General features: G+C 42.6%; 1 protein-coding gene across 1 annotated transcript in view; it reads left to right on the top strand.

The window, feature by feature from the left end:
• Positions 1 to 702: 702 nt before the first annotated feature.
• KCNB2 (potassium voltage-gated channel subfamily B member 2) overlaps positions 703 to 20,733 on the top strand; it is a 198,573-nt gene continuing 178,542 nt past the window's right edge. Inside the window, exons 1-2 of the mRNA XM_054816869.1 lie at positions 703 to 1,178; positions 16,376 to 17,060. Coding sequence (XP_054672844.1) covers positions 16,482 to 17,060 — 579 coding nt within the window. The 5' untranslated portion in view covers positions 703 to 1,178; positions 16,376 to 16,481. The remainder of the gene's footprint in view (positions 1,179 to 16,375; positions 17,061 to 20,733) is intronic.

Below are 20,733 nucleotides of genomic sequence, written 5' to 3'. Positions count from 1 at the left end.
TCCTGTTGTGCACCCCTGCCATCCTGGGCTGGGGAAGGGGAAAGGAAGAGGGGAGGGATGGTGGCGTGGGTGCATGCACTGACCCGGGGAGGGTGGGGGGGATGTGTGCGTGTGTGTGGGAGGGGGTAGTATATGGAAGTGTGTGTCTGTGTGTGTTTGTGTGCGTGTGCATTCCCTGTCTGAGGGAGATGTGTGGGGAGGGAGTTGTGTGGGGAGTGTGAGGGGTGTGCTCATTCCCTATATGGGAGTGTTAATGTGGGTGCACCCTTGTCTGAGAGGGGGATCCCCTGCCTTGGGGGGGTGTACTGTGGGCTCTGCGCGCGTGCGTGTGTGCATGCCCTGCCTGGTGGGGGTGTGTGGTTTGTGTGTGTGCGTGTGTGTGTGTGTGTGCATGCCCTGCCTGGGGAGGGGGGGGCAGTGTGGGTTGTGTGTGTGCATGCATGTGCGTGCGTGGTGTGTGCATCCTCTGCATGGGCAGGCGTGCGGGGGGGGGTGTGTACATCCCCCGCCTGGGGTTAATGCGGGGGGGTGCGTGTGTGTGCACCCCCTGAATGGGGGGTACTGCGGGGCGTGTGCGCGCACACCCCGCCCGGGCAGGGGAGCGAGGAGCGTGTGCGGGCGCGGGCGCGGTGCGCGGGTGTGCGCGCAGCCGGGCGGGGGGCGGCGCGGCGCGGGGGGCGCGGGGGGGGGGGCGGGGGGCGCCCCGCGTGCCCCGGCCGGGAGCGGCCGTGCCCCCCCGCCGCCGCCGCCGCCGCCGGCGCGCACAGCCGCAGACACGGGCGGCCGCGCCGGCAGCCGGCAGCTCGCATGCAGCCGGGGATTACAGCGGGGCGAGGGCAGCGCGGGTTCGGCTTTTATCCCCCTCGCCGGCCCCCCCTCCGCCCGCCACCCCAGCCGCTCGCCGCGTTGCTTGTTCGGCGGCTTTTCATCTCCGGGGGTAGGAGGGAGATGCCTTTGCCGTGGTTTTTCCACCCCCAGTCCTCTCCGTGCCGGGGGGGGCGGTGATGTGGAGCCGGGAATGTAGAGCAAAACCCTCCCCGGGAAAGAGCGACCAAAACAAATCTCTCGCCGTGGCTTTGGCGGCCGCGCACTGCCCGGGGAAGCCCGAGCAGCCCCTGCCAGCGCCGGGGAATCCCTCCTCCAGCCCCCGGCGGCGCCCCGGGCGCCCGCGGAGCAAGGTAAGCGGACGGGCATCTCTCCTCCGCCGAGGGCTGCCTGTCGGTTTTATTTGGGGGGTTTGTTTGGGTTTTTTGTTTTTTTTTTTTTTTTTTAGAGACCGAGTCATGCACGCCTCTCGCACTGATGAGAGTTGCAAGGCTGCCGAAAACTGCCGGCTGGCCCCACGGCGGGCTCCGGGGCACCCGGGCCGGACGGGAGTGCGGCTTTCCCGTGGGGAGCCCCGGGTGGCCCGGGCGCGCTTCGCTGCGCAGCGGCGGCCCCGGCGCGGGGAGCGCCCCTCGGGAGTGGGGCCGGACGGACACAGGGGGTTTCTCCCCGGCTGCTCGGATCAGTTTGAGGGAGAATAATGCAGCCCTCACGTTGGAGCGCTTTGGAAACCGTGGCTTGTATTTTTGTTCCTTCAGAGCTGCTAAAGGGAGGGGGGGAAATGACATTTCGTAGTATTCTACCTCCTGCCGTGGGTGAGCTTTAAAGATAGAGGCTCGTCATTTGTTTCCGATGCTCTAATAGCGCTTGTGGGAACCTGATGATACAAAACCTCAGCCTTCCCGGTAGATGGCTGTCATTTGAATTACCCTGTGTACCCAGGGATTGAAAAATCCCCTCTGTCAAAAAAGAAAACTGTAGCATTGTGCTAGTCTAAAATATACTGGCATATATTCTTTCTGTAGATACGTAGCATGCTGTCACTCCCCTAGATTTAAAAACCTAAATATAAACAGGCATGTTCACTGCGTGGTTTCTACAAACCATTCAGTGTGTTTCTTATATCAGAATTTCACTGCCTGGGTGAAGGTAGACCTTTGTTTATACCCTATGTATGTACTGTCCATATTTATAGTAGGTCTTGGACTTCATTCAACTCAAGTTACATAATGATTAAGATAAAAATAAGCGGTATATTTGCAGTTTCTTGGACATTTCAATTCGGATGAGACCATCTCTAGCATCACTGCCAGAATTGTCACTTTTTAAATGTTTATGTAAAAAGGGAAGTGTCAGTAGCATCAGGTGGAGGAAACATTCCTTAGCAAATACATAGTCATCAAGACCTTGCTATTAAAAGGACACCTAAGCGAAGGATTTCAGTGACCCTATCCTGTAGCTCTGAAGAGCTGCCAGGATTGGTTTAGAAGAGGAAGGATAGCAGCGAGGCTGGACAGGCTTGGGAGTGGGAAAGCCTGTCTGGTGAGGTTTTGCTTTGAAATCACAAAGAGTTCCAAGTTTGCTCAGCTGGCGAGTGGTACCCCAGTTAGTGCAGAGCTAGCACCGAGCCTTAGAGGCTGGGCAAGGTCTGAGAAACTAGACGTCCTACCAAGCCTGAGGCGCGATCCTCCTCCCAGGGAGTTTCACTGGAAACTTTCAGGGGAGCAGGGTCAGTCAGTACCTGCCGCTTGTGAGATTTGTTTGCTCTGTGATCACCTGAGATGTACTAGCAAAGCTCTGGAAATCTTTCCCAGAGAGATGAAGTGCAGTACACACAAAAAGTTTGTTGCTGGTTCTTAACGCTACTGTCTTTTCCATTCAAACAAAAACTGATAAACCGTCTCCTCACTCAGCCGTATTGGAACTCGCAGCTGCCTTGTTGTGGCGTTGTTTGTTTTTTTTTTTTAAATGATGCTTCCACAGGCAGCTCTCGCAACAGCGTTCGAATTGGTCTCGCCTCTCTTCTTTCTCAGCTGGACGCTGTCACTGGGGCTCAGCAGGTTGGCCTCATTCAGACATATGCAGACAGGAAAATCAAAAACATCTTCAGCTCGACATGAGGGAGAAGTGCTGCTTGGAGCAGCACGCTTCAGTCTGAGCACTTCCATTGGCTTCAGCATTTTGAAATGTCCCGTTGCCGTAACGATGACATATCATATGTATTTATTTATTCATGCTCAGCCTTTTTTTCTAAATGCAAGTTAATTGGCAAATACTGGCTTGCCATTCAAGGCAAGGCGAGGAGTTGAGATTTGCGATAGCTTTCTTGCCAACATTTGGGATTTTGCCAAACAGCTTGCAACTGTGACTTTTAGAAGAAAATCTTGATCTTATGTGACTTCCTTGAACTTCATGTCATTACATGCGCAGGTAAAATATTTTTCATGGCACTACTATATTTAAAGCTACCTGCTGGAGGACATTTCAGTCCGTCTTTTACTCCGTATGTTGTTCTTACATAAACAGCATGCTGGGGAGGGGCTGTCTGGTCTCAAGTCTGGATGGTTTAGAGGAAAGGAGTCTTAGTGAATGCGAGATGAGGTATCTGAAGAAGGGGGCAGTGACTGGGAGCGCTGCAGCACTGTGGGATCCCACTCCAGACCCCTCTGAAGGCGTTTGCTCTTCCAGAGGACAAACCTGCTGCTCCCGACAGGCAGAGCCCAGCAGGGAAAGCCGGGAGCCAGAAAGGGGAGCGCTTAAAGTTGCAAGCCACTTCAGCTTCATCACAGCAGACATACACGCATTCTAAAAATGAATTTTTTGGATATTTGCAGGGGTCATTTCTATTAACTCATCATGTTATTGCATAATACCTTCTGACCCAGCAACAGTAAGCTCACAGCTCTTGGAGTTAAATAACAATCGCCTCTGAAACGACTTTCCCTTTTTCTATAGTATTGCTATAGGAAATTTTTTTCATGTTTAGAAATAAGGTTTTTTACTTAATGGGTGTCTGAGTATTATAAACTTGGATGCGCCATAAAAACAGGCTGTTGTTTACTTTGTTGAGTTGTGCTGTTTCTACTCTTATCAGGATGAGAGCGTCCTAAGAGAAAATGTTTTTTATTTCTCACAAGTAACAAGCATGTTTCTCTTATGGTTATTGCTGAGGCAGTGGCACTGGGTATTTAATTTCTTGGATTTTATAATGAATCACTGGGACATGTTGTTTTAACTCACATTTTAGCGGGTAGAAATGAGTGTCCACTTCCTAATGATAATTTTAACTGTAAATCAAAATAAACTTTCCAATTTTTTATTGCAGAGATCTCTAAGAAGTGCAACAGTGTTCTTTGGGATACTGTGAAAATACATTGCTTGGGACGTTATAGACTAGATTTTTTTCTATTGTAAATGTAGATTTTTGTGCAATCCTATAGCTTCCTATGTTTATTTATCTATAATTCTTTGGCTATATAGAAAGGATTTGGAAAGAATTTCATTATTTTGATATTTTTCTTGTGTATTATGCAATTTTAGATATCATATTGCATGCTATAATAAATAGATTGCTTAGTGATGCTCAAATTCAATCTAAGTAAAATGCATATATATTAAATCGTATGATAAAATATAAAAAATGAACAGAGAAGTTGAACAACTCAGTTTTTTATTGGACAAAACTTGGAAGGTTCTTACCTTAGTTAGCTATAGGTATAAAGACAGTCCCAGTATAGCTTCCCAGATCACTACATACCATAAAAGCCTTAGATATAATATGCATCAGTCAAGATACTTAAAATCTGTTAAGCTTAAAACTGTATTCTCCATTAAAGCTCGAAGGACTGGAGAGGCCAGTTTGCTTTTTGTCCTTCCCAGTGCTCGTTAGAGTGCGTGCAGAAACTTCAGTGCAAGTCACACATTAGCATCCTCCTGAAGTTTCATTTCCTGTGCAATATATCATTTTCTTCCAAGGCTGGAGGGCTGGAGTAAACTGAGGAGTTTTTAAACTGAGGAGCTACTTTTTTCACCAGCATGAAAGTATGATGATGTTAACTGCATGAATATTATTTTGAACGTACTTTTTCATAGATTATGGTGACCGCATGAGCAATATGGAAACAGTAATGGAAAAGTCTTAGGTCACTAAAACCTGTGGGATTTTTAATTTATTTGTTTCTAATGCAGGAAATCTATATTTAGCCGTAATGGCAGATCGGCTGTGCCTTAGGTGTCTGGCTTCTATACGGCCCTATTCCTCCTCCGGATGACTATAAAGAGTAGTCAGTAGCATCACTGCTGGCAGCAGCAAGAGAGTCAGAACCAACACTCTATTAGCTAATAAATAATATATGTCATGCTGGCATAATGCAGCTCTGAGTATTTAGGAGTAGGCTGTGATAAGCAGCAATTGTAGCCTTTACAAGGAACAATGGCAATCTACCAATTTACCTCTTCTAGTACTATGACAGGGGGGCCGTGGGACACTGTGAAATTGCGCAAGGGCAGATACAGTCCGAGCCTAGGCGGAGTGGCCGAGCAGCTCTGTCACCACAGCACCGGCACGTGATACAGGAGAAGCCTCTATGTGGGTCAGTGCTTCTCCCGGGGAAGTCATGCTTGCTATTGCAGGGTATCCTTCATGCTGCCATCATATTCGGGTGTTAGCTTGTTAGGAAATAAACATCAGCTCTTTAGTTAAAACCATGTAACGAGGAAATGAATGCAAAGCTGTGCTGATAATTAACTGAACAAAGCTCTCAAATGTAATCTTCTTTGATGACACTGGAGATGAGCTTCTCCCCCTGATTGCCTAACAAGTTAAGAAATAGAAATCAATTATGGCAGTACAGTCCAAATACAGAATAAATTTGCCTCAGAGCATTAATAAGACATCTCAAGGCAGTTCATAAAATAGCTTTTCACAGTACCTCATCAATAGTTAACTTTTAGAAAATTAGCGATATTTTAAATATATAGAGATAAAAATTACAACCAAACTCAACAACTCAAAATGAGGTCATAATGCTGCTTTCTACAGAGCTTTCAGTTGTGTCTTTTGCTCTCTTAAAGTCTGAGGTGTTTTTACCTATAAGGTTGATGACCTCATCTCAGCTCGATGTGCTCTCAGATGACTGAATAATCCTGCTATAATTTATGGCCACACATTTAGTGTAAATTTGAATATATCAGAGAGTTCCTGGGTCAGTTTGAGCAGAAAGTGCTGGCAGGCTGCAGCAGCTAGAAGAAACCTGCTAATGTATCTAAGCAGACTCAAAACAGTGAACTGGCCCAATTATCCTTGAAATCACAAAGCTATGAATGACACTATTGTATGTGCTCATCCAGTGGTAGCTGAGCTTAATAGCACACAAAGTTGATCTACCTTGACAGTAATGCCATGGAGAAGGTCTTGCCTTCTAGAATATTTCCATCTCATGCTTTCTTCATTCTCGTAATTGCTGACATCATAGAGCAAACTTCTTAGCTGGGTATGCCTTGTGCTTGCATTTATATTCAGGACTAGCCTGGGTACCAATAGTCACTTTAGTCCCTATTTAGGCATTTTCATTAAAGTAGCTCTAGCAGTGCTGGTATCTTATGCTCCCCTTGAACTAAAGAATGTTTAGCTGCTGGATGAAAATGTTTGGCTGCTCTGAAAATGAGGACATATTTATAGATCACGTAGCAGAAGCAAAAATATTTGGCTTTTGTTCAGTAGCCTTGTGGTTAGGTTCCTACTTCATGGAGAAGTAGGAAATCAAGCTTTTAGGCCTTTCTTAGATTAACATGATGCAAACAAATATTTCACCTCTTGTAATCCAAGATTCCCCCAACCAAAGGATTGCTCATACCCCTCAGCTACAGACTCGTGCCGGGCGCTTTTCGAGCGCAGGCACACTCATTCTTGCTCAGTAGGAACAGGGAGGGCAGTCTCCATCCCTGCAGCCATTGTGGGGATTACTGGTAGCAGCAGTAGCCTGCAAAATATAAACCACAGGTTTGAGTCCCCAGGGATGAATGTGGTCCCTGGGTGAATGTTTAATAACTAGGCAATTACGTCAGTGGGTTGCTACCACCACCTCAAGGTGTAGTTTGAAAAGAGTAGACCTTGTTCAGTTCTTCTGAAGGGCTGTGTTTTATGTGCCTCTTAGAAGAGGAGGTTTTCAGATTTAGAATATCATGTGGGTGAGTTGTGTCTCTTTTGATCCTGACTATGCAGTGGGTATGGATGGGAGTTCAGAATATCTTCTTTCTGACCGTGAAGTATCGTGTTGATCTTGCCTTAGAGGTTCCCACACCATTCTTTGAACTCGGGTCTTGTGTGTGTAATATTAGAAACCCTGAACAAATGGCTCTGATGAAGCACATTTTTTAAGAGGATGCTGTGGCTTTTAAAAATACATTTTGGCTTGACAGAGGTAAATAAATTAATTTATAGTGGCAGTTTTATAAAAATTTTCCTTTTAGCCTGTCTTGATTTCACAATTACAGCAACAGTAGCATGGGGCTGTGCATGATAGTGAGTCCTCACTTTTTTCTATTGTCAGGTCAATTTGAGGGTCAAAAATATCAATACTCCTGGTATCAGCTGCTTTTAGGCTTGATGTTCCATGTTCCAAAACTTACGCCGTCTCCATTCATGGTAGGACTAAAAATCTCTGCAGTGTTAAACTGGCGTTCCCAAGAACAGCACTCCCTTACCCGATCCCCAAACCAGCTGTACCTTTGTGCGGGATGTGGAACAAAAACACCTTAGATGAGGATGGGAATCAACATTTTCTGCTTTCTGGATGACTGCTTCTCTCATACAGGCAAAATAAGATGACAGGTTGCCATAGGCCCTGTGCGACAATTTATAGTAGTAGGTTAGGGGTTTTTTTTGAGGCATTCCATAGTTTAATACATCAAAATATTAAAGGGCTGGATTCTCCAGAATCAAACCTAGGCTGTAATTTGTCTTAATTTTTAATGATAAAAGCTTTTTGTGGAGACTTGCTGATGCTATGACCTTAGGGACATTTCCAGCTGTGTACAAAGGCACTCGTCAGAATAGAGTCCCCCAAAAATCAAAGCCTTGATTCACTCCTTCCAGCTTCAGTGCTTCTGTGAAGCACCAGAGAGAGGAACGTAGCCTGTGCTCCGGCTGGGTAGAGTCACTGGTTCGAGACAGGCATCTCCTGAGTAAATCTGCCCATCTCAAACTGAAATCTCTGGCCACGTCTCTTCTATCTGTTGTCTAGGTAGGTCTAGGCCTACCATTTTCCTTGACTGAATCAGCAAACAGTTAAAAGCATTCAAAATGAAGTTTTTGACAGAAGCAGAAATTGAACCCAAATGTTTTAATTTCCAAAGAAGTTACTTAATAATATGACCATGCTTTCCTTAATTGTAGATCTAGGGTGATGGGGTTGCATGTTTATCCTCTATTAGAAAATTCAAACATTATACTTGGATTCTGGATAAAGTGCTACAGGCAGAATTTTAGATGCAGTTTCATTCAAAGAGAGATAAAATCTGACCCTTCTCAATGTGCCTCATTGCTTCAGACATCATTCTCTATGTATATAGTATGATATTATATATTGTGTAATATTTCCCTGCCTAGAAACTTAAAATCATTATTCAGTATTACACTGTGCAAGTTTTTGTTCAGGAGAACAAAAAGACATCTGTGAAGTTCTTCAGCGCTTTCAGCTAGTTGGCAGCAATGTTATTGGTAGGGAGCAGTGGAAGATTGAAGGGTTATAGAAGATAACATGTTTAGAAAAGCCCTAAACTAATTGTTTTAGGACAACTGGTTACAATAGTACATCTTCAAAGAACAAATGACGTGTTGACAATCTCCTCCATCATCTTAATGCACTGCAATGCAATTAGAAAAAAAAATAAAGTCGTGGATGAATAAATTGCAATTTAAAGCTCTAATTTATTAATATTAATGTATTTAGTACTGTTACTGTATCCTGTATATATAATATCTGTACATTCTCAAAGAATTGTACGGAAGCACCAATCAAAACTGTGGATCCAGAGTGCTAGCCAGGATATAAATACGTAGTCTGATTTAGCCCTGAAATGAGGATCTTACATAATCACATTTCTGTAATATCTGGTTGTTTGAAATTAAAGAAAATGATCTGCCATTCGGCCTTGTACTTCTCTGTGACAGCTCATCCCCTCTGAAATTTCCAGGGAAGGCTAAATATGCAGTGAAAGACAGTATCTTTGGCGAAAGCAATAACTCAGCCCTTAGCAACCAATTGTAAACATAAATAGTAAAGTGCAGACACCACAGGCAATTACATCCTAAACAAGAGATGCTTCAACCTGGGCTGCAATGGAAATGCAACTGTTTTTGTAAACCGAGCAGGAATGCATCAGGATTGTTTTGTAAGGATCACATAGCCACACTTGTCACAAGCACCAACAGCAGAGCATTGCTAATAAGGAAAGGCAGAGACCCAGAGCTGGTCTGAAATAAAGGCTGGTAGTGATCTTGATTCAGCGCTGGGATGGACTATGAAGCCACGTTCATTGCTCTCTGGAGACCTCAGTGCGGTCTGAGGGGGTCCTCCAAACCCAGCTCTCAGCTCCAGAGATGCGGTGAGGTCCTACTCGAAAAGGCCACTTGAGCCCTAAATTCTGTACGAATCTTGAGGTAAAACTACACTGAATGCTGTCAAGAGCATATAGTCTTTTGGTGTAAAGTTGTCCACATCACCTGTAGTGGAGTCTGGGGCCCACCCACAAGGCTTTACCTTGAGTGAGAGCTCCAGTAAGTAATTGCAAGTGCTATTAGGGTAATTAGAAAACTCAGGCCAAAACTGCCCAGCTCGTGTGACTGCAAGATTTTACAAACGTTTCATACTCTCCCTCTTTTTCTGTCGTCTGTCTCCTTACCTATTTCTGTCTGGCTTTTCTTATCCAAGGCTCTTAGGGAATATATAAAGCCTCTGAGTCTGCTGCTCCTTGGTGAAGTTCAGCTCATCCATCTAAAAGACACTTCTGTGCTCAAGATGGTGAGAACAGGGAGTTAGCAGACAGACTGATTTAGTCGATTTGAAAAGTTCGTCTATAAAAGGCCCCATCTTTTTCGAGTGTTTCCTGCAGATCTCTGAGTCTTTGTGCAGCCAACGTTTAATTTTTCACATACCAGAAATAAATCATCTGTGAGGTCTGTTATGAAATAGAAATAATCATTGTTTTAGACCGGTTAGCCACGGTAACACCCCAAGAGCTGGTTTTGCAGAATTTATTCTTAAAGCAAGATCTTACTTCCCATAGACCAACCCATCCATAGCTGTAAGCAGAGCTCTCAAGGCTACAGGTGCGATTTGCTCGTAGCTCATGGAAGGACCCAGCTCCCTTACAGTCCCCGACACCCACCAGCAATGGCTGTGACCATGGCTGTGGTCTGGCATGAGCCAGCCATTGCTCGCAGGGAAGCTCTGTCACAGGAGACACTGGCTCAGGCTCCATCGTTGCCCCTTCAAGAGGTTTCAGCCACTTGACTCTGAGGACTTGAGCCCAAGTGATATCACTGGTAGTCTGGACATTCAAAGCTCAGCTACTTCTCTCCTGTGCATGCATGCATGTGTTCCTGCATATGGATGTGAATCTGAGACGTACACACGATGCTCAGGAATACTTTGACATGTTTCCTGACACTTCCTCCCTTCAGCTTGCCAATCCTTAACTGTATGAGGTGTGACTTCTGTAAAGGTGGGAAATGGAATAACGAGCACCTCATTTGAGTGGGGTGTTTTTCTTCAGAGTTTTAGCTGTCATCTCAGCCATTTTTTAAAAAAATGAAATTAAGGGAGAATGCTATTAATAAAGATCCAACAGCTCACCATTAAGAAACTGCAGGTCTTCATATTTTGAAACAAAGAACAGACATTTGATAGCTAAGATGTGGTAGCAGAGATATTACAGCAAAGCAGAAGTTGGAAAAATTGCAATCATACAATCAAATATGCTGGCATATAAAGCTCTAAAAATTTGTTTACTCAATAGAAATTTATTAGTTTGTCACAACTAACTTGCTCTGTCTTTTCTTGATTAACTTGCTATATCTCAGGTTATAGGCTCCAAGAGTCAGACAGTGAGGTGGGCACGGGCTTTCTAAAGCTTTTTAGAATCATAGAACCATAGGAGCACAGAATATCTCCAGTTGGAAGGGACCCATAAGGATCATGGAGTCCAACTCCCTGCTCCTCGCAGGACTACCTAAAACTAAACCATATGACTAAGAGCATTGTCCAGACCCTCCTTGAACTCTGACAGGCTTGGTGCCGTGACCACTTCCATGGGGAGCCTGTCCACCCTCTCCCTGAAGAACCTTTTCCTAACGTCCGATCTGAACTTCCCAACGTTATCTTTACCGAAAGCTAAAGCTATTTTTTCCAGAAAGTGTTAGATATCTGCATTATATACAGACATTATATGCAGATCTGATTTTTGTCACACTTTAATCAGTCATTTTTTAATAGCCAAACTAGTCAATACAACAATTATGTCCTCATATTTTTCTGGATTTCAGTGAGTGTTCTTGCCTGGGAAAAAGAAAAAAACATTGATCTTAGATTTTCCAGACCTAAAAAAGAATATGTTCAATGGGATCACCTAAATTATTCTGTTTAATAATTTCAAAATGTCCCATTTTGATCCAGAGCTTTCTTAACCTTGAAAAAAATAACAACCAAACAAAACATCAGTACATTTAGAACCAGAAACCTAGATTTTGTTTAAAAAATGTTCAAGACAGACTTGCAACAAATTCTGAAAACTTCTTCCATTTGTTTCCAAAGTAAGGAAATGAATTATTACAATTTGTCCTTGCAAACAACTTGACAAGTTTTGACAAAAGGACATCTTCTGACGAAAATTGAAAAAGTTTGTCTCTTAAAAGTCAGAACAAAGCAAATTTGCTTCCCTTTCCTGGGGGCCTTATGATACAGCCTTGTCTTATGTACCACATATACTTTTTTCCTCATAGTGCTTTGAATGCACAGGGAAGACACACTCCAATACTGAAGCGTGCTTATGTGGTGCAGCATCTCCACCTTCTTTGGTGCAATTTGTATGGCAAAGATTGGGAGGGAAGTTTGTGACTAAGGCGTGCAAAAGTAGCTTGGACGTGAATCTCTTTGGAGCAGGGTCTTGCACATGCAGGGTACAGCTGGGCCGGTCCGTGGCAGGGGCCGGCGCTGCTTGCACGGTGACCTCTGTGCGTGTGGTTAAACTCACCTAGGGTCCAAAGCAGGTGGATGTGGACAAACCACTTATTAAGGCCAGACCTTGAAGCATGCTGACTCTCCAGTCATCCCTGCAAATTATTTGGGAGAGTCCTAATTGTGCCATGCCAGGCAATGCTCTGGCAACATGATGGTGGAAGCAACTGAGTTCCTCTGCCTGAGGGTTTAATCTGCTCACGTAGGCATGCCCATCAAATGTGATAAAAATGCGAAGGACTCTGAAAAAAGCAGCTATGTCAGTTTGAGCAGCCAAAATTATCGTATACTTCAGGCATCTATGACCTTCATTTCTCCATTATAAAGCAAAGGTGATAACAGTGATGTTGAGAAGGGAAACTGTGGGATATATACCCTGGAATAACATCAGAGGCCAAACACTGAACAAGAAAGATGAAAAGAAATGGTAAATAATTACCCATTCACTTTGGGCAGAAGGAACTGGTGTGGGGGTACGACACCATTAAAAGCTGTATGCATATGATGTGAGGGAAGAGACTTAACCTTCTTTCTGGCTTTCCCTAGCCCTTTGAGCGGCAGTCTTTGCATGTTTAACTTCCATTTAGTGCATAGAACTGGCTTTAGTTTGGAAGAGGTTTATTCAACATTACAGGTATTTTCCTACAAAGTACTTTTATTATTGCAAGGAAAGAATATGAGGTTTCTCTGGAGTTGCTCTTATTACATATTTGTGGTTAGAATTTGCGTATCTCTCTACTGATGGCTGCGCAGTGGCGGTGAGCAGCAGGCAGGTGTTGCCCGCCTCCCGAGGGGTAGTCGCATTTCTCACTAGCCCATGGTGGACAGAGTGCATGGTGGACTTGCACACAGCCAAAAAGTCAAGGCAATAAACTAAACCAAAAAATATTTTGAGCCTTCTCAGGACAAAAATTGCAGTGTCTGAAGAGTTACTTGGCAGTAGCTGAAATCCGGAAAGGTTATTTAATGAATTATAAACGTAACCTCACTTGCTTAATTTTGTTATAATGAAAGATCTGGTGATTTTGTGTGAAATTTATGATGTGGATTATAAAGTTAAAAATGTTATGTAGTTGAAGTAGAGGCTATTGATTACATTGTTGTTAAAGGCACAGTTAAATACAGGCTCTGTAATCCAGGCTTGGGGAAAAGCTGCACAGGAAGAAATTTTTTAAAATTATCAGCAGAAAGTGTGAAGAAAGGCACTTAGGAAGCAAACTAAAAGAATTTAATTTTTAAGTTATATAGTCCGCTGCTTGTATATATTTCAATGAAAGGAGGTCTGAAAAAAAGGAAGAAATAGCCCTCACATTTCAAGATTCTTCATTTGGGAAAATGCTTTTTATTTTTGATCTTTTCAGAGTGCTACATGTTGTAAATGCTGGTTCATCCCTTGGTACATACGTACATACATAGCACCGTGATCCAGTCTTCTCAACATTAAACTTAATGGTGTTTCACTGCTGGCTTCAGTATGACCACAGGATTTTTAAAGCTTTTTAAAAAAAGCCACGTTTCCTCAAGTAGGAAGATGCAACCAGTAATTATACTGACAAATCAGAAAATGTTTTATCAGCTTTAGACCAGTCTTGGTGGCACTATAATTTTGCATTGTTTAACAAATCTGTGTGGTAACCGCACTGCATAAAAGCTAAAACAATGTGCAGTCTTGCATATCTTTAGTTTTTGTAATCAGAAAAGCAAATGATACGGTTAACCTAAGATTAATCAAATCAACTGCTTGATTTCTACTGTGTTTTACTCAGTATTGCTAATATTAGGGAACACATATTAATTAAAAAAAGAAGAAATCTCTGGATTCAATAGTGAATAAACTAGTGAACCTGTGTAGAAATTGCCTGAAGACTTGACTGATTTCATGGAGAATGACAGAACCTCTCTATGAGTTTCTTAAATTCTTGTGTTTTGTTATGTAAGACATCCTTTAAAGGAGAAACATCATTGTACATTAAAGTCTAAAAGGATTTTTTCAAAAAAGGCTGTAAATTTTTCCTCTGTGGAGAAACATCCTCTCATAACCGCTTAGTGTTTATGTTGTTGTCTCTATGTCAGAAGACTGATAAATGCATCACAGACCACTAGGAGATGCTTAAGTGAGGAGACCTTGCCAAGACCTGAGTCCCCCGCTTCTCAGAAGTCCCCCCATCATCCCCTTGCATCTAAGGCAATGAGGAGGAGGGTAAAACTAGAGGAAAAAATCAGTCTGTGGTGAAGAACAAAAAAAACCAAAACACAAACCAAACACAACAGAAAGGGATATATATTATGTAAACTTACTGATGTCAGGGCTTTGATTTTGATATGACATTTATCTTTGCAAGTGAAGTTATCAGATTATCTCTTTCATGAATGAAGGTAAATGTTACAGGCTTAAACCCTTACGTAAATAGGCACAGAGGTGCTCTGGGTTGCACGGGGAAATCAGCAGGGAGCTTCACAGTGCCGTGCTGGAGGCAGGATGGGAAGAGGCAGAATATTTTGGCCCTTGTGTTTTTGAAGTAGGTTCAGCTTGGCAGCGCAACTGCTAACAAGGTGGTGTTTTGGGCTGTTGCCATGATGGGAGTTAACAAGACAGTGAGTTATGCACTCAACAAAAAAAAATAAAAATCTGCAAATGTAAATATTACTCTGATGGGTAATTTTCCTTTTCCCTGATGTTTTTGGATGTGGAAGACTGTTAATACCTGTATCATACATGGCTGAGCCTTATTATTACTTTACCTGTTGGTGGAGGAACTTTTAACATTTAGATATAATGAGGTCTAATAATTTTAATTTTATATTAGTAACATAGTCAGCTCTGTCATAAGCATGTCAGATGACTCACTGAAATAATTCTGGTTTTCCTGGTACTTTTAGTAAAGGTCTATTCCAGATCCTCACTGCTCTGATGAGGATTTGGTCTTTGTGACCTTCTAATTCCTTTTCGAATTTCCACCTTTTATCATAGTGAGTTTGTACCCATTTGTTCTTGTGCCATCATGGTCCTTTAGTACAAATAGTCCTTCTTCTTCACTGGTGTTTACCCCTGGTGTATTTATAGGTAACAATCCCTCTCATCACAGCCTTCATGCTTACTCTGCAAGAAGGATCAAATTCTAGTTCACATCAAATTTTTTTTTTTTAAAGCTGGAGTTATTTCACTTCAAAAACCAAAAAGACCAGACTGTTGAATTGTTGATTTGCAGAGAACTGGAGGAGCAGATGTCAACTCAGGGAAATTATTAAGGAGGACTGTCCTGCTTTGGAAGAGAAGCTTGTCTAAGCATTCTTAATATTCTTCCCTTTGTGCCATGATACCATTGCTAGGTTATTATTTAAGCACTGTGTCAGATAATTGACCATAGTAGATGTGGTGGATGGATTTCCTTCCTGTTTCGTATTGATATTCCAAATTTGGTGACGAACAGCTGCACTTCAGAGTTCACTGAAGCACTAGGCACAGTAAGTGAGGATGCACTTGTGGATTATTAAAACAGATTGCTGATTGCTGTCATGCAATCACGTCCCTGCAGCAACTTAACAGGTGAACAAGTGGGACAGAGAAGAGCCTTTCTGAGCAGCCAGGGAATGGTATGCGCAGTCCTTGCCTGTATAACACGTATTACTGTTCAGCTGGCTGCAGAAGAGTTAGGGTTCTTTTGATCTATTTGGAAAGAAGTCAGCACTCTCTGGTGCTAGAAAATTTGACTTGTCAGGATGGCAACTGAATTGTTTGGTGAGTAACGTTTGGCCATGAAATAATAGAGCAAATCAAGATTTGACTTGGGAGGGGGAGGGAAGGAGTTTGGTTTCACAGGAGATTTTGATATGCTCTAATTGTTTTATTCAGTTTCAGAACGTATCTCCCAAATTTGAATTATTCAATAAAAGGGAAGCTAGCCTCTGCCTCACTTTTCCTTCTGGATATCCCTACAATCTTTCCATTAGCACACCTCACAAATTAATTGCTAAGTAGTCGGATTAAGCTAACATGGCTACATCAGAAACTGATTTAAAAAAACCCAAACAACTAAACAATAGAAAACCAAGTCCTCTGTACAAACTGTCACAGTTGATTTTCGTGAATGCAGAAATTTCAGTAAATTTTTCCTCTGCTTAAACGTAGTGCTCTTAGCTGTTCCAGTTGTTCCAGTGGTTCTGTATACCACCACAGAAGAGTCTCACTGTAGAGAGAGCAAATTACCATCATTAAATTTTCATCTGCATATGAAAGCGTGGAAGGAGAGAGACAGAGAGAGGTTGAGGAATGTATTTTACATTGCAATATTCTAATTTTTTGTCTTTTTTAGCTTCAGGAATGGAGCTGTCCATCTGAAGAGGAGTTTGCCCAAATATCTCTAGTCTCCAAGCTCGTTCCCCTAAAGACTCTGGTGTTACAACTGCATCCTTTTCAGAATGGCTGAGAAGGCTCCACCAGGGATCAACAAAAAGTCTTCGAGGTCTACCCTTTCTCTGCCTCCAGAACCAGTGGAGATCATTAGGAGCAAAGCCTGCTCACGGAGAGTTAAAATAAATGTCGGTGGGCTCAACCACGAAGTGCTGTGGAGGACTTTGGACAGACTTCCAAGGACACGATTAGGAAAGCTCAGAGACTGCAATACTCATGAATCTCTACTAGAAGTATGTGATGACTATAATCTGAATGAAAACGAATATTTTTTTGATCGACACCCAGGGGCTTTCACTTCCATTTTGAATTTCTACAGGACAGGGAAACTACATATGATGGAAGAAATGTGTGCTCTTTCTTTTGGCCAGGAGCTTGATTACTGGGGAATTGATGAGATATATTTAGAATCTTGCTGTCAAGCAAGATACCATCAAAAGAAAGAGCAGATGAATGAGGAGCTGAGGAGAGAGGCAGAGACAATGCGAGAGAGAGAAGGGGAAGAGTTTGATAATACCTGCTGCCCAGAGAAAAGGAAGAAGCTCTGGGACTTGCTGGAGAAACCCAACTCATCTGTGGCAGCAAAGGTAGGATAAACGGTATACTTAATGCAAAGACAGAAGAAAATGGCTTCATGACCCATGTATCTAACATGCATGAATCAACAACTTTCACTAAAATAGAGAAAAGAAGAATCTAAAAATCTACACATCATGAAGTGAATACACCCAAATCTGTCCTAAAACCCACTGAAATCAGCAGAAGGAATCCTGTTGACTTCAGTTGATTTTAGGCAACTGCTACACTTTTGTTGTATATGATCAGAAACACCCATGTGATTGTTAATGGACTTCAGATTAAACTCTTCAATGAAAACACTGCCAGAGAACACTACCTGCTTTTCTGTTAGAAAAGCATTTGGTTATGAGAAAAACACATTTCAGTATTGCTACTTGTCCTGTTGCAGGCATCGCCTAGGTGTGGTGTCGGTGCCTCGTAAGGTGTGCTGGCTAGGTTACCAAAGAATAGCGTTAACAGCTGCCATCTGGCATGGTTTTACATTGCTCAAGCATTGCAGTATGTTTTCTCTTCTACTACATTTTTGCAATCAAGTATTAGAGTGTTCTGTATAAAAGTATTAAAATATTAAAGCATATGTATATACACATACATATATATTTGTGTGTATGCATGTATATAAACAAATATATGTTTTTTATATATATATATACACACACATATACATACATATATGTATATGTAACATTTGTATATGTTCAGGCAGAAATGAGGAAACATTCAGATGAAGCCGTCTTCAAACAGGCAAACTGGCCACAGTCTCACTGATAGAGTGGAAAAGTTTGCCCTTGTTAGGGAAGCGGGACTGCACGCACAGATGTTGGTACTGCTATTTAAAAGAAAGATTTTCTTGCTTCTTGAGGAACTTTCTTGTTTTATTTGTGATGTGACGTTCTATTTAATGTGAGGAAAATTGTGGAAGCTTTTCTCCAGTTTGAAGCACTCAAAGTAAAAATGTTCAGTGTTTAGATGTTCATGTTAAGCTTAACTGTGGCTTTATTTTCTTCTGTTGTTGATTTGTTATTGGATGCAACACCTTTGGGCTAAGGTAAGTATTAAAATACGATGGTGGAATGTACAAAAACCAGAATCCTGACAAAGATTTTCCTTGCAATAGCAACTTCTTACTGTTGAGGTGCAATAGACAATTTTTTTTTTTTAATTTTAGTTTTTCATTGTGGGCTGCCTAACTGTTTAAGCAAGGGCTTACTTTTGTAAAAAAAATTATGTATTGTGCCAGAATATAAGATTCATAACCGGAATAAAAGCTTATAGGCGAAAAAGGTATTCAGAATATTTTAGAAAACGATGTGAATACATTTTCTGCTTCTGAGATACATATTCTAGACCATATGTTCCTCTCCAGGAGAAGGAGCAGAGGGGAAGCAGATGGGCGTAAGTTGTGCCAAAAAGGGTTTAGGGAGGCTGTGTTACACACCGCGATCCCCTGGTACAAGCTAGCATCCATCAGCCCCCCCAGCACTTTTGTCACACAGCTGCTGCACAGCCTGCAGGAGTCAGGGACCAGCTTCTCAGTCTTGCACGGTTCGAAACATCGCTGATGCGGTCTGAAACAGACCTCTCCTCCTGACTGCATCCAGGAGGAGCTCCTCGTGGAGCCACGCAACTGGGACACGCTGCGTGCGAGCTGGAGATGACCTCAGTTACATCCCACACCATACCCAGCAGGCAGATTTGAAGAGAGAGAAAACCCGAGTGTGCTTTTGTGGAATCTTTTCGCATTTTCTTTTTTTAACATAGAAGAGGCGGCTATTGCCTATAGGGCTTGAGACACATGCTCAATTAGTGTTTTCCTAAGACTAGGTAGGAGTCAACACAGAAAGATGGACCAGATGAATAGGGTGAAACTAAAATACTGATTCTTCTCTCCTTTGCCTATGACTCTGATTAGCATTTGATCATTCTTTTGCTTGGTGGATAAATGCAGAAATAGAAGATGTTTAAACTTGCATAAGTGCTTGCCTTTGACCAAACTCTTCTCATGGATTACAATGCCTCGTCATAGATTTACTTGAAAGGAGTTAGGCCAACTCCAGCCTTTTAAGAAAATCCTGCTTTGGCCCCTCAGGCCAGATTTCTCCTCAGGTTTTGCAAATGAAAGTGACCATTTCTTTCATTTCCCAAGGTGTCTAAATATTTATTTTTTACCTTTTTAGTTCCCTTTTCCCTCATCTCCTGGTTTGATTGAATGTTACAGTTCTATGCTTTCTTGCTACAGGGACTTTCATGTTCCACTTGTATACATGTTGCAATGGTTTTCATTATTTCAATTGCTGTCTGTCTAAATTAATGCCATTTGGTGTGATTTCTGTGATTCTAGCAGATGGAAGTCACCATATTATATGCACTGGGTTTCTCTCTCTAGCGATCCTCAGCCTGTAAATATATGTATGAGCCAAAATTATAATCACTTACACCCATGGCATCTCATAGATGGCTGCAGAAACTTGGCTGAATGACATAAAGGAGAGGAAGAACTGTCGCAGCACATTCAGGCTTGGGGAACGTAAGCAAACAAGCAGAGTGCGTGGAAAACAAGATGCACTGGAATCAGTTGGATGCACTTTCAAACAGTCTGGAGCCATCACAGGCTGTGTTAGGCTCTGTGGCGAGGTTTTATTTAAAGTGTTTGGATAACATCACTTTCAGATTTCTTGTCTTTTGTTCTGTTACGTGGTAAGTTGCTAGTTTGCCTTGAAACAAGCGGCAGAACCATCTTCTGTCCTCTGTAGGAGTAGAAAGGATGGTGGGATTTCAAGAGTGGAAAGCTGGGAACCAAAGGAGGCAAAATTACTGTGAAGCCTTGAATTCAAATATTTGCTCCCTTTCGAACTAGCAGAGAAAGAGATGAAAACATGTCAGTGTACATAGCTATCCGACAGATGCCCGTTCAATCATTCAGATCCTGCGCAGCACCCAAGCAGTTGACAGGAGCAGCTTCCTTTTTAATCCCTTTCACGTAAAAGATTAGGAATGTGAGATGGACACACAGGTGTGGTTTCGGTATGTGACTGTGTCTTGCCACTTCTTGATTCTGCTAAGATCCCTTCTAGGTCTGATCCAAAGCTTACTGAATTAAGGGGGAGTCCCACTTTGGATTAGTCATCTCAGGACAAATCCTGTTTCTTTCGAGGTCAACGAAGGCTTGCCGCTGCCTTCGCTTACAGCAAGGTGAGGCACAACAAGGTGACAGCGTGTGAACAGCAGGTATTTTACAGGATCTGTGACAATAAATAGGAGAGAACAAGAGGAATGTGTGGCAAGAAATGAAAACTATGGTTAGCTAGCAAGAAAGCAATATTATAGGTCAAGTACTGTTGCACAATACAGGCACACTTTACTGTGTGAGGGTTTTTTTTTTAATTTTAGTAAAAGCAGGCACAGTGTTTTATGGTATGTCCTCACCTCAGCAAAACTCTCTGTGAACTCAGTAGAGGTTTTAAGTGAGGAATACCAGGTTTGCCTCCATTTTCCTGTGTTCTCATTCATAAGCTTTTTAAGTAGGATTAAGACAAAGATGTCCAGAGGTTCGGCCATTTCAGACATGCACAGTGATGTGAAATGAGAAGCAGTGCTGGGAATTAGGCAGAATGGGAATTTTATGTATTCTACATCCCAAAGAAGTCCCAAAGCCTGGTTCCCAAGCCACAGAATTTCGGG

The sequence above is a fragment of the Grus americana genome, chromosome 2, assembly GCF_028858705.1.
Source record: "Grus americana isolate bGruAme1 chromosome 2, bGruAme1.mat, whole genome shotgun sequence".
NCBI lineage: Eukaryota > Metazoa > Chordata > Aves > Gruiformes > Gruidae > Grus > Grus americana.
This window is presented reverse-complemented; position numbering and strand designations above follow the sequence as displayed.